Below are 13,682 nucleotides of genomic sequence, written 5' to 3' on the forward strand. Positions count from 1 at the left end.
TTGGCTAACTAAGCTAAAGACTGACTCTCTTCCAGTCCTGCCTTATATCCAATTTTTTCCATTGTATTTCACAGGTGTTACTCACATACACTGATATTGAACAGCTGTGTTCTAAATACACTGAGCACTTACCTGATAGCAGGAGTACTTTGGTACCTTCAAGTTCCTTCCTCACCAAACAAATCTGAGCACACCATATATCTTAATTTCCTCCTAACTAATAATCCAGAAAACCACAGCAGACATGCACAAAAAAAAAAAAACCCAAAACAAAACCAAACCAACCAAAAAAAAATCCTCAGAGGTACATATTACTACAATGTCTCTGTTTTCAGGGGCCTGAATCTTATCCACCCTGTGGGAAGAAGTAATAATGAATGTAAATTCTATAGAAAGAAATTAGACATTAGCTGGACACCTTAAAAGAAAATAGAAAGCCATAAAACTAACAGAAAAACAAAAGCATTCACATAACATGTAAATGTGTAAGTTGTAAATTCAGACAACAGCAAGGCAAGAAATGCAGTTAAACATCCCAAATCGAAGGAAGAGGAGATAGGTAGAGCAGAGAACCCTCAGAGGCTACAAAGCAGAAATAACCGGCATACATCACAACCAAGCCCCACTCTAAACTTGAACAAATACTTCAGGCTGCCAGAGGTTAAATCTACATTTAAGAACTGGTTTTGGCCAGACAATCATACTTCCTTAGAGCTCCTGTTTTTAAGAAATGTCTAATTTATAGGCGGAAACAAAACCAGGGTGCAATATATATCTACCCACCATACAGAAGGAGGTGAGCTACACAACATGCCTCCTCAATCATGAGAAATATAATTTTTCCACCACATAACAGTTATTATTCTGAAAGAAGCTTGAAGCTGTGTACAAAGCAAGTAGATTCTCATTAGTTTAAAAGAGCAGAACAAGCAGTAGAAGGCCCTGCCTTTGTGTGTTTTTCAATATCAGGCATATGTCCAAGAAGTTGCAGCTGCAGAAGAAGATCCCACAAAATTGGAGAGTGCTCTGAAGAAAAAGCCACATCATGTATATCTCTGTTGAATTTAAAATGCAGCATTGGCACTAGGTAAGAGTTTGTGGTAGCTTAACAGAAGCCCAAGAAAATGGAATATATTCATTATGACCTAGAAGAAAATGTTTTACTCTGAAGCTGCCATTGGATATATAGTAATATGAACGTCCCTGCTTTTTGAGATAAACACTTTTCAGTTAGAATACTGGTGAGGATCTTGGGGAGCACAGTCAGATCTGACTCTACAACCATGTTTAATATGAACAAATCATATGCTTTTTAACAACATGTTTTCATAACAACAAAAAGATACATGCCCCACAGATCAAATGCTTTGAGGTTGATACATCAGAGGGTTGTGCTGCCATCCAGGGAGACAGGTAGCAGACTGCTGGACAAAAGTTTATTCAGAGCCTGGGCTATGCCCTATGAATTTCTCTACCTATATGGAACATCGGACTAACTTGCAGAGACCAAAAGCAGAAAAAGTATATTGCTGAAACAAAGTGTCCTGGTATGCCCAAACCACAACAACTCTCTTGAATTCTTTAGGGAAACCTGCAAATTACGCAAACTATGTGTTTGAGCCCAAATTGCCCTTGATGAGTACTAGAGGCCTGCATCTTAAACACTGCAGTACACTGCACTGGAACAACCAGAAAATCCCAACATTTAGAGACCTACAACCAAAAGTTGCATACAACAAATATCATATGAAAAAGACACAGAAATATTATTTTTTTACAACTGGGAAACTACCAAACCATCAAATGAAAGTATTAATTGTTCCATGGATTCATTAAGGTAACGCTTAAGTAATTCATTTCTGTGCAATCTGTGGATGTGCGATACAAATCATTTAAGGCTACTGAACGCATACATACTGATTGTGATTCATTAAGTTCTCAAGGACCAGAGGCTGAGAAAATACTGGAGAAGTATCAGTGTTCTTTCTTTCAAAAGCATCTGGCAGTACCTCCTGCTATAGACATGACACCACATAGTTTTTACCACAAGCTCCTAGACCAGTTCCAGTCCTTTATAGCAAACTTTCTACATAACCTATTATGGCTATCACACTTGCATTAGAAAGCAATGTTGACTGAACATCCAAGCATCAAGTCATTAGGATAAAACAGGACTTTTGATCAATTCAAAAGTAACTTAAAAAAAAAAAGTAAATCACCACCCATATTTAGGGCAATACTCAATTTTAATAGTTAAGCTTAAATCCACCATGTCCCATTCATTTACTCTTCAAGCTGTTCTCTCCACATTTCAATCTCATCAATCTTACACAACAAATTTTCAAGTCTGTCTAAGGTAAACTGTCACTTCTTATAAAAAGTAAAGTTACCGTTGAAAAAGATCCTTCTCCCAGAATTTTCCCGAATTTGAAGTCATCGGGTCGTTTCTTTCTAGGCTGTGGAGGTTGCTGGCCCATATGTTGCTGCAAGGAGTTTGAATTAGATCTTGATTCAGGTGCTGTGCCCTCCATGTTAGATCCCTGTCTGCTGCCACAAGTGGAAATGACAGATGGAGTGCTGGAATCTGCTTGGTTCCTCACCATTGAAGGGGATGAACAGGAGCATAACACCACGCTTGACTGGATTGGAACAGCATCATACTGAAAAGAAAAATTAAACTATTATTATTCCCATACCTGACATAATTACCGTGCACAACTGCACTGAACTTTCATACAAGGATCATAAAAATTCTTCTTTGAAAGGGCTATCATTAAAAATCTCTTTAGGAGGGAATATAAGTATTTATTTTGGAAATGGCAGCTTCAATTTGATAAATAACTGCATTTAGGTCATGCTGTCATATACCCATAGATCAAACATCTGAACACTTTAGTTCAAGAATGCTTGTTTTAAACTCAAAAAAATGCTTCTAACACCAAGTTATTAAATTTCATGGTATCTTCTCCTACAAATAATATGACTTTAAATTTCTAGTCATACAATGAATGCCTGTATTTATCAGTAACATTACTTCAAAGATCCAAATTACAATGAACTCTAAATGAACACATGAAAACCTTTAATGGAGACAAAGGACACATTCTTAATTTTTTACATGGAATTTGACTTTTGCTGGTAGTATTTATCTTTAGTACATATTGGGGAAAGACAAAAAGAAAATAGATAACATAAAAAGGCAGATCAGCTGGAGGGTTCAATAATCAGCAAAATCTAAAACTTTTTTTTAAGAATACTCTGATTCATGACCTTTTAAACAAGGGAGATTGCACTACTTAAATCGCACGTATGGCCACATAAAGACAACACAACTGCAAAACAAAAAGAACAGATATAGCCCAGGAAACAGCAAATACAAGATGACACACTCCTAAAACTAATTAATGTAATATACAAAGCAAGTAAGATCAAGGAACCTTGTCAAGCTGCTTTCTGCCCCTCTTGGTAATACACCTCAGTTAGTCTGTCAGGGACTGCTTCTGATGTTTTACTTGAAACTGGCCAGATAATACAAACAAGGAGGAGAGTTCTGCTAAACTACTGCATACAATTAAAAAATTTTATGTAAACAGAGGAAATATTTAAGAAAATTAACACTATGGCTGAACATTTTTTTGAAATCTCAGTATTCTAACATACATCCAGCAGAATGAAACTATGGCTTTATGAAAATCACCTAATCTCAAAAACAGATGTACTGTACAACCATGTCAGAGAGTCTGTAACATACATCATGTTACTGAATTAAAAATTACTTCGCACAAAAAGACTTTTTTTAACTCATGAATTTCAATTTGAAACTGTCTTCTGCATTTTTTTCAGAGGCCACCTTAGAAGGGAATTGGACTGGCACTCACTCATGCAAATAGTCTTAAGGAACCTAGCTCCCAAACAGGCGATTCCTCACCTGGCTGTGCTCTGTGCAGTAAAGAAAAGCTGCCTTTATTTATTGCTACAATTGATACTTTTATTATGCATATACACATGAAAGTGTATGTGCTACAGGTCACAGCTCCTTTTATGCCTTATACACATATATATTTTAGCTGATGTCTTCCACAGACTAACTATTGTCCCCAACAATTTCATATCCTAGATGAATCATTTCTCCTTCAGACAGCCAACTCAAACAGCAGCATGTCTAAAGACACATACTAGCTAGAATTAAAAACAGATTTCCTATCAAGGCTGCAGCAAGACTGACACAAGTATGAGTGCTGAGCTTCATTACTGAAGTGATGCCACTATAGAAGCCATTCCATTAAATGAAATACAGTAAATAAAACACACACACATACTAAATATCAGGATCTAAACTACGAACTGGCTCCAGTCACAAATGAGCAAACGAGGTTTTACAGGTAAATAAAGCATGAGCATTGCAGGGAGGGCCTGATTAGATTCCGCAGCTAGCAAGATCACCTTGAAAAAGCAAACAAGCAAGAAAAAAATCCACTACAAAACATCAGAGAGTACTGCGAGAAAGGGGGAAAAAGGTGCTGTATGTAGTGTGCTTCATTACAGAGCAGCTGAAACTAAGTCACAGTGAATATCAGGTATAGAAAAATCCTGAGGGAAGAGACAGGAGTAAAGGACTTTGTAGGAAGAGAAGGTTATTTTCGGCCAGAGTATAACTTCAATTAGTCCCCTGAGTTTCTCAAAAGAAAGTCAAGATTAGGAACAGGGAGAACAGAAGAACATGCAATAGATTTAAAATGATCAATTACCTAAGAAATGACAGAACTATGCAACTAGGTCTGTTACGTTGCACTTCAAAGTTTATAAAAAAAAGTAATTCCTATACTTGCCCTTCCACACTCCATATATTCTTTAGTATTTTGTCCTGTATTATTTACCTTCTCATTTTTATTTACCTTCTCAGTTTTATTTTGAAAGGCTCCAAAAAACATGTCTGCAGAAAACATATATGTCTCTACATATAGGCTTTCACACATACCAGAGACAGAATACAGGCCAGGTTATCTAAACTAACCCTGTACCATCATTCTTTTGTAAAAATCAGACTTAAGATCCTTCTTCTGCTAGATGTAGACATTTTTTAGTGAGATATGAAGTCAGTAACAGAAATTTAAAATGTTCTAAACTGCATCTGCAATTCTCAGAAGCTTGAGGATGTTCTCCTTTATCAATTATCAATATTTCTCAGCTGGCAGCCAGTGAAAGTGCAGATCCTCACATAGTAATGGCAGACTTTTCTACTGCATGTCATGCATCACCATGGGCCCTACTGATAACCATTAATCTAGTAATTCTATCTCTCTAAAAACGAGTCTCCAACACTACTTTCCCAAACCCTTAAGTGTTCTCCCTTTCATTTACTTTCATATAGAAGTAGTTTCATTCTTAGTGCAACATACTTGAGTTTGAAAACTTTTCAAGGAAGAAAATAACAAATCTGTTGAATCTATGTGGCATTATAGATCAATAGTCATATCAACATCTTCACCAAACAGTTTTCATTAAATAACTAGAAAACAAGATTCTTTTTAGTTACATATGAAACAAATACTAATACTGTTCTTTTCCCCATTTGTCTGCAAACAGTAGAAATAAACTTTTAAGTAAACTGGAATAAATGCAAAAAGCCCACTAGATAACACTCTTTTCCTTTCCTCCCTGCCACCTAAAAGGACACATACCTTTTTGCTCTGCAACTCAGCATTTTGATAACTGCACTATCACTACAGTTGTTAATGTATTTATATGCATCAAACATATACCACACTTCTCTAGAGCAACTACAACCACAACAACGGCATCTCCACTAGCTTTTTCCACCACAAAATCGCAACACTGCAACATCTCCGACACTACTTTGCTGAGACCATTCTATTAGCACTGACAGCAACAAAAAATACTTCTAAGGATTGAGCTTCTAAAACTTCCAGTATCCTTTACCTCTGTACTAAGTGACAACTTTACTTCTGTACTAACTGACAGGATGTTGAACACTGAAGATGACTGAGAATATCTTTGCTATTGCTGAAATTCTACTAGCAAGATCTATTACAAAGAAAATCAGTATGAACAGGGTCCCAACCTCTCAGCTGTCTGATAACACTGAGTCTAACTACTGGCCTTTACGGAATCTCAAGCTGCATTAAGACATAGGACAGACATGACCACAAAAACCTCTTCCATCTAATTACTTATAAGGTTTATTTCTTTGGAAGCAGATCTTGGTAACAGCAAGTATTTTTTACACAAAGCAACATGACCTTTAAACCTCAACTGGCACATCAGTTTTGATTATAAATAATGCTAATGAGATGATAAGATAGAAGATTGGCACAACCCAAAATTCTGCTAAAGGCATCTTAAGTTAGACAGGTTCTGCCTGAGCTGCTGTGTAAACTGTTCTGACCTTGTCATGTAAGCCAAAAGTTCTGAAACTGAAATTTTGTATTGCTTACAATTTAAACATTAACAACCTAGAGTCTAAAAGTGAAAAAAAATTAAAAGCTAAGCATTTACATTTAATACATTCTTTTCACGGCACACTGGTGTTTCAGAGGGTTGACAAAGATGCACCAACTGCACGTGATACACATCTCATATCTCATAGAAGAGCATCAGAACAGATAAAGGGACAATTAACAGCTATTACACACAGCTTTTCCACTGGCCTCCTCTCCTCCCATCTCTCACAATTAAAATGTTAACCTTCTCTTGTTCCCGAATACCTAGTTTTAACAGTCTCCTATTCAAAGGTTACTGTGTAACACACCCTGGGAGTTCCAGCCTATTCCAAAAGAAAACAGCAGATGATCAGGTCAGATACTTAGACAGGCCTGAATACATGTCCTAAAACTATGCCTCACAGTAACTAAAGAGAATGCAGAAAAAAGCAGTGTAGTTTGGAACAAGAAACTGAAGAGACAAACCCACTGATTCAGAGCAACAAAATAGAACTAAAGGCCTCACATTTCAGTGCAGGGAGCACAGTACAGTTTGCACCAATAAATACCAATCCCATAGAGGAGCTGTTTGCAGGAAGTGCAATGATTATTGCGTGAGCAATACTTAACACCAGTTTTCCTTTCATAAATTCTGTCTGTTGCTGCATCAGAGTGAAGTGCCCTGAATGAAGACAACCCAGATCAATAACAGCTAGTGTGCTTTCACAAACTGCAGTAAACATCAGTTCTCAGGCCTTATATGCTCATTTCTATTTATGCTCTGGATGTCTGTCTAAAAATGGGTTGTTACACTTTCTGCCAAGTGACCAACAGCATCCTCTATTAATTGTACATCTATCTGTATAGGGAGAAACAGTATACTGATTAATCCAACTCCACTGCATTCCAGTTTCTTTTTATATACAGTTTGAATATGCTTAGAAGTTTGTCAGATAATCTCAAGAATTTAACAACACATCTATCTGCCAACATTACTGTTGCCTTAAAGTAATTAAAATACTTCCCCAAAGAGAAGAAGCATTCACTAGAAAAGGTCACTATCAGACTTTCTTTTTACTATAATACAAAATCAAGCATGTAATGAATGGGACAAAACTCACAGTAAGGCAAGCCTCGGAAGTACTTTGAATGCATCACACAGCTAGTTAACTGTTCACCCACTTCACAGGTTAACTTAGACACCAAAATACAGTCATATTAAAACATCAGTAATTGGGAGGTATTTAAAGACATGTACTGTCAAGCTGAAAGTTTGAGCAGAGAAGTTCAACATGATTTCTAACAACAAACATTTCTCTCAAAAAAAGTGCATGTATTAAAATATATATACTAGGTTGCAAAAATATTTTCCCAAAACAACAGGACACATTTTTCTATAGAGTTCTTTGAAGACAATAGTTAAGCTATTTTCTTCAAACTGAAGCAAACAAACCCCACTCTGTGTATTAGTTATTTGTAGATATTTAAAAAGCATTCACATCAAACATTAATCTTGTGATCTTGTGCAGCAGCAGTTTGCATTTATGTTGCATAGAGCTGCATCAGCACACTTTCAAACCTCATCGACAAATGGTATGCAAAAGATTACTGTCGAGAACTTAAAATTTAGCACGGTAAGCCAACAAACTACCCCTTTCACACCTCATATCTCGATGAAATAGACTTTTGCAGTCCATTCAGCAAAACAGTCTGAAGCCAATTTGTCAGAAGCTATACTTTGATCAAGGTTCAAAAATGGTTACCAACTACTACATTTAAACTAACATATTAAAATAGTTTCAATTATGAAAATTACCTTAATACAAATTTGTTTTGCAAGAGAACATGAAGTCATACATCTACCTAAGGTGAAGTATTTTTGTTCTCAGACATTGCCACATGAAAAAACTCTTGTTTAAAGACCATTTTTATGAATTAACCACGTAAATTTCAAAAGCATTTGGCTGCATAGAAGGAGTGAGTTTTTGTTGCTGTTATAGAGAAAAACTGCTATGCTAACTGATCAAAGAAGTCTAGGCTCTAACCCACCAAAACAACTCTGTTCACCTTCACGCCCAGTGTCATTTGAAACCTCTCTAATGCTGGAAGGTAAGCGCTCATTGGAGCACTGCATAAAACCATTTCCCTCCAAAAAATCTTTCAAATATCTTGATAGAAATAGCTATAATTTTAAAGGCAACAAAAGAGCTTTAAAAATCATGTCCAATACATTTCAATATTAAAGACTGCACTAATTAATGGAAGGAGAAAGCTTGAAAGCTTCAAGTTTTCCCCTATTCAAACATACTATTTTACCTAAAATGGCTGGTAGCTCTGCAGTAATGGGCAACAGAAGTACTGCTTGTCCACTGACATTTCTTGCTTTGTGCAGTAAATCCATAACACACTTCACCCATAAGTGAATAATGAGGATATCAGCTTCATATTGTATCAGCAAAAATATAGCCAAGAGACTCAATGCTTTGGAAGCACAGAGAACACCTCTACATTCTTAGATTGTTTTGACCTTTAGGGAATAAAGGTATTATATCCACAAGACTGTTTTTGTTTCTAGCGAAATTAATTTTTCACATACCAAGCAATGCTGATCCAAAATTTTAGTTTATGCAAATGTCTTTCTCTAAATTTGACAACCTTCCATACAATGGTATTTCTTGCTACTGATTTCCAGGATTCTAGCTTCAAAATCAGGTAGGGATTAAAGATAATGAAAGGATTTATAAGAACCTACACATCAGCCAGTTACCCTCTAACCTCCTCTACTGCTAAGCAAAGTATTTAAGTTCCAATCATCTTCAGAGGCAGACTATTTAAGGCCTCCTTCCACGGGCTAGTGCTTCAAAACAAATCAGAAACAGGAAACCACTCAAATCTCCAAGAACCTAAAGTCAGCCTATGGCCCAAATAGCTATAATGTAAACAAGCCACTGAAAATTCATTTAACAGAAACAGATTGAGGCTAGCTCGCAAGAAAACAAAAGCCAGCTGTGATCGCAATAGTCTGGATCCCAGACTACACCACCAGCTACCTCACAAGGCACACCAATAATCAGGTGCTGTACAGGATAGATGGAGGCTCAGGCTAGCAAACACAAAAGGGCTTACTATGCCAGGCTCCTTGCTAGCAGCTATAGGAAGCAAAGGGAACAGCTTGGGGTGAAGAGCAGAGAAGCAGACACACCAAGGTAGCAGTATACAGATGGAGTGCATGTACAAAGGATTCATGGCACGGTCAAGAACTGTAAATTCCTGCAGGATTACTGAAGAACCAAACACCAAACACTGAATTTAGTATTTTTTCCCAAGAATGTGCTAAGCAAGTTAATCCTTGCAATTTTTCACCATGAAGAATTATCAAATATTTGCAAGGGAAGTATTTACAGCTTGTCTTTTAAGGCAGAAATCAATTCTCAAGTTCAATATTTACTCACACAGCAAACCACTTATTTCCTACAGCAATTCTGAATAGAATTCATATGGTGTGAAAAATAAGGTTCTAGACCAAATAGCTAGTTTTGTGTATTTTGTCGCCAGTCCTTTCAGACACATTAGACTGCAGTAAGTTTCCACAAGCTTACTTGCAAATAAGATGCCAGAAAGGGAAGTTGGAAGGGAAGAAAATCTGCTTATCCCCCTTTTTTCCTTCTTTATTATATATACATAATCTATATTGGCAACTTGCAAAAAAAGTTTTTTTCCATCTGAAATACTAGAAACAATATTTGCTTGGCATCACACACATTCTCTGGAAAGCTCCAATATGAGGAACTTGAAGAAGGATTTTATCTTTCAAACCTAGACTTTTCTAAAGTAAGGTCACTCACATATTTTATAAATGTGCTAGTTCTACAGCAATCCATGTAGCTTTTCTAGATAAATATATATTAAAAAATACAAGTTTACTGTTAAAAAATAGGTATTACTAAAATGTTTCACATATTTATAGACCAAATCTATTTTTATTCCTTTGCCAGTTAACTATATTTTTCAGTCTAACAAAGTGATTTTGCCCCTGGTTTCATGCCTTCTGTACAAATATTCCTGCAAGTACTTCAGCAGTCAGCATCCCTTTCCAAGCTTTTCGGGCAATGCTGCCTTCCAACTGATATGCTTTAGGAAAGTGCAATGAGCCTGAGCCTGCAGGGTATCTTACAACATACAGCTACAGTAATCTACTTAGAGTTTCAAGAGCAAAATGAAAAAGACTTTACTTCTGGCACTGTAATAGATCAATAGCCCAAAGAAAAATCTGCTTAAAAAAAAAAAAGCCTACCAAGATGGTAGAATAATTGTTTTGTAGAACATCACTATTATACTCAGATTATTCTGTGGATCATGTCCTTTCCAGTAGCTCAAAGAACTTCTAATAGTAGAAATACAAATACATATAAAACTGTTCCTCTTAAAACTTCTGATTTTTCCACCTTTGAGCACCTTTACAACATCCATGTCTTCTACTAATTTTTATTCCTGAAGCTTGCTATGATAAGGGATTTACTAAAAACTTATCTCAGTTAAAAGCCTACCCATGAGTGATAAAGACCAATCAACGCTTTATGATGAAAACCAAGGAGAACAGGACATTAAATACATAGGCTTGAAGGATTTTCCCTACATACCTATCTGGAAGTTTTACACCTACAAATAACTACAAACAGAACTCTAAACATAGCATAATCTGATTCTTAACATAGATGCAAAAGTTACTCTATATAAGTGCTGAGAGCCCAGTTCTCCGAAAAGTGTAGTTCATATTAGTTCCACTGGGGGAATAAAAAGAAGCTATCAATTTTGTTCAGCCAGATCCATGACCACACTATAGACTTTTTCAGGTCAGAAACACTGCTAGAATCTAGTAAGTGCTACTGCAGCTAAACATTCCAGCAAAGATGTTGCTGCAAATGAAGATGTTAATTATGATACTTCCAGACTCCTTATTTTGAGAGGAAGGGCACTTCTTGGTTTGAGACCCGATATACATGTAATATCATTAACAGCAAATAATTAAGACCACACTGGCACGTGCAACTAAAGCTGCACTAAAATACTTTCCTTCTTAGAAGTACAACTCCCTCCTTATGTCATGTCTTCAGAAGATAATGGAACATTTTAGGAATTATCCCTGCATACAAAAATACAGAAATTACCTGCTTTGGCAGAGAATTGCTAGAACGTTCCTTTCAAAGTTGAGCTCTATTCACACCTCCCCTCCCTAATCCCATTTATGCATTTACAATACAACATCACAGAACTCATTATGTCATTAACTCCATCGCATAAACATTAACAGTAACTTGTTCAGTCTCAAAAACACTGGATTTCCCATATTTTATATCATCTGAACTGCAAAAAGGTTAGTTGAATCAGGCCACCTCTATCTGGTACTGCCTGTCTGTTTACTCACCTGACCAGGAATATTAATTAAAATTGAAGAGAAGGAATTAAAAAGAATTATCCTGAGAAAATATCCTAATTTTTACCAAAATGGTCATCAGTTGCATTCTTAAATTTTTCCCTCTCTGCGTCTTTTTCTTACGGACAAGGACCTAAACTGCATATAGAAAAGGAACAGAAATGTAAGCATTTTTGAGAAAAAAAACTGAAAAAGATGGGCAATAAGCAGCTGCAGAAATACAAAGGGAAGCATACCCTCTGTTTAAGAGTCCAAGTAAACAGAAGTCATCTGTGATGCTAAGAAGCAGCTTTACAGAGCTGTATCAACTAGCAAGAAAGCAAAACTAATTCCTTTAACAATCAAAAATTGGTTTATCACATAGTCCTTAATGTACCAATTATGTGCTCTGTAGGACAATTCACACAGTACTTCTCATCTTCAGTCAATAAATACGATTGTGTGTAACACCCTAATGAAAAAAATCACTGAGCATGAAAAGGAGAGCATACTCAAACAGCACGTCAAGAATCAACACAGTTGCACCATTCTCCACAGAAAACCCTCCTTAGCCAATTCCAACTGATGAAAAGGTTTTAATTGCTGCAGAGTGAAGTTTGGTAACTTGAAACTGACAGAACACAAGACCCAAAGTACAGCAGCATGCACACAAGGATAAGGAATATATCACTGCTAGGCAGTTTTACCAACATGAGTGAAAGCTGGTGATTATTTTTCTTTTCATGAGGGAACGTCTATACTAACTGAACTGCAAAACTTACGACACAGAAGAAGATTTACCATTACCACGCCTATATACCAGCTACAACTCCATCTTCTAGATACGTCAGTGCACACAAAACGAATTTATGTTGTCAGACTAATGTAAACAACCGAGTTTGAAACAGCGTCCTGCTATGACCCTCACGATCTTCCTCACGCGTTTCTTTCTACTACAAAAGAAATCCATTACAGAATAACAAGCAGTTCCCACAGAGCAACAATGCCTGTTCTCCCAGCGGGAGACGGCCCGGCATAGCCACGCCAACGCCCCGCACCCGGAACCGAAAACGGAGGTCCGCAAGAGGCCGCGGTGCGGCCCCTTCACCACCGGCCTCACCTCCTCCCGCGAACGGGCTACGCTCGGGGGAGAACGGGCGCCTCCCGCGAGGCCCGCGGCGACCCAGGAGCGGGGGCCGGAAGAAGAACCGCGAGCAGCAGAGACAAAACTCACGGACGGCAGCGCCCGCTTACCCGCCCCGTTCGAGCGGGCGCAGGACGCGGGGCCGTTCGCTAAAGACCACCGCGACCCCGCCGTGGCCAGAGCGCAGGGCTCGGGTGGCCACCTTTCGCGGGCCGGCCCCGGCGCCCGGGCCTACTTATTCCCCCACCACCCCGAGGGCCGCGGCCCGGGGCGGACTCACCAAGGGGCTGCCGGTGCTGGCCACGGCCCGCCTGGCCCGCGGGCCGCCCCCCGCGCCCGGACTCACCAGGGGGCTCCCGGTGCTGGCCATGGCCCGCTCGGACCGGGGCCGCTCCTCACCCGCTCGGCGGCAGGCGCTCGGCCCAGCCTGAGCCAATGGAGCGCCCGCGTCCCCCGCCCCTGACGTCACCACAACAATCCCCCCCGCCGCAGGCGGGTCTTCCGTGCACTGCGCCCGCTCATTGGTGGCGGTAACTGTTACTCACCCTTGGGCCAGGCCAGAGCGTTCCCCGTCAGCCTCAGCGCCCGAGCCGAGCAGAGGATGCGCAGTTCTGTGGGTGACGCCCCCAGACAGCCGCGTGTGTGAGGGCGGAAGAGGGAGGGGCCGCCGGGCAGCAGTTCCCCC

At 38.8% G+C, this 13,682-nt stretch overlaps 1 protein-coding gene across 4 annotated transcripts in view; it reads right to left on the reverse strand.

Moving 5' to 3' along the window:
* PDPK1 (3-phosphoinositide dependent protein kinase 1) overlaps positions 1–13,563 on the reverse strand; it is a 31,635-nt gene extending 18,072 nt beyond the window's left edge. For 2 of the 4 annotated variants that reach the window (XM_062503327.1, XM_062503328.1), the window contains exons 1-2: positions 13,344–13,437; positions 2,391–2,660 (exon numbers count right to left, since the gene is read on the reverse strand). In XM_062503327.1, coding sequence (XP_062359311.1) covers positions 2,391–2,660; positions 13,344–13,367 — 294 coding nt within the window. In that variant the 5' untranslated portion in view covers positions 13,368–13,437. Of the gene's footprint in view, positions 1–2,390; positions 2,661–13,277; positions 13,438–13,542 lie in introns of those variants that run through there. The other 2 variants (XM_062503329.1, XM_062503326.1) reach the window with 2 other exon arrangements.
* Positions 13,564–13,682: the final 119 nt, after the last annotated feature.

The sequence above is a fragment of the Cinclus cinclus genome, chromosome 16 (assembly GCF_963662255.1).
Source record: "Cinclus cinclus chromosome 16, bCinCin1.1, whole genome shotgun sequence".
NCBI lineage: Eukaryota > Metazoa > Chordata > Aves > Passeriformes > Cinclidae > Cinclus > Cinclus cinclus.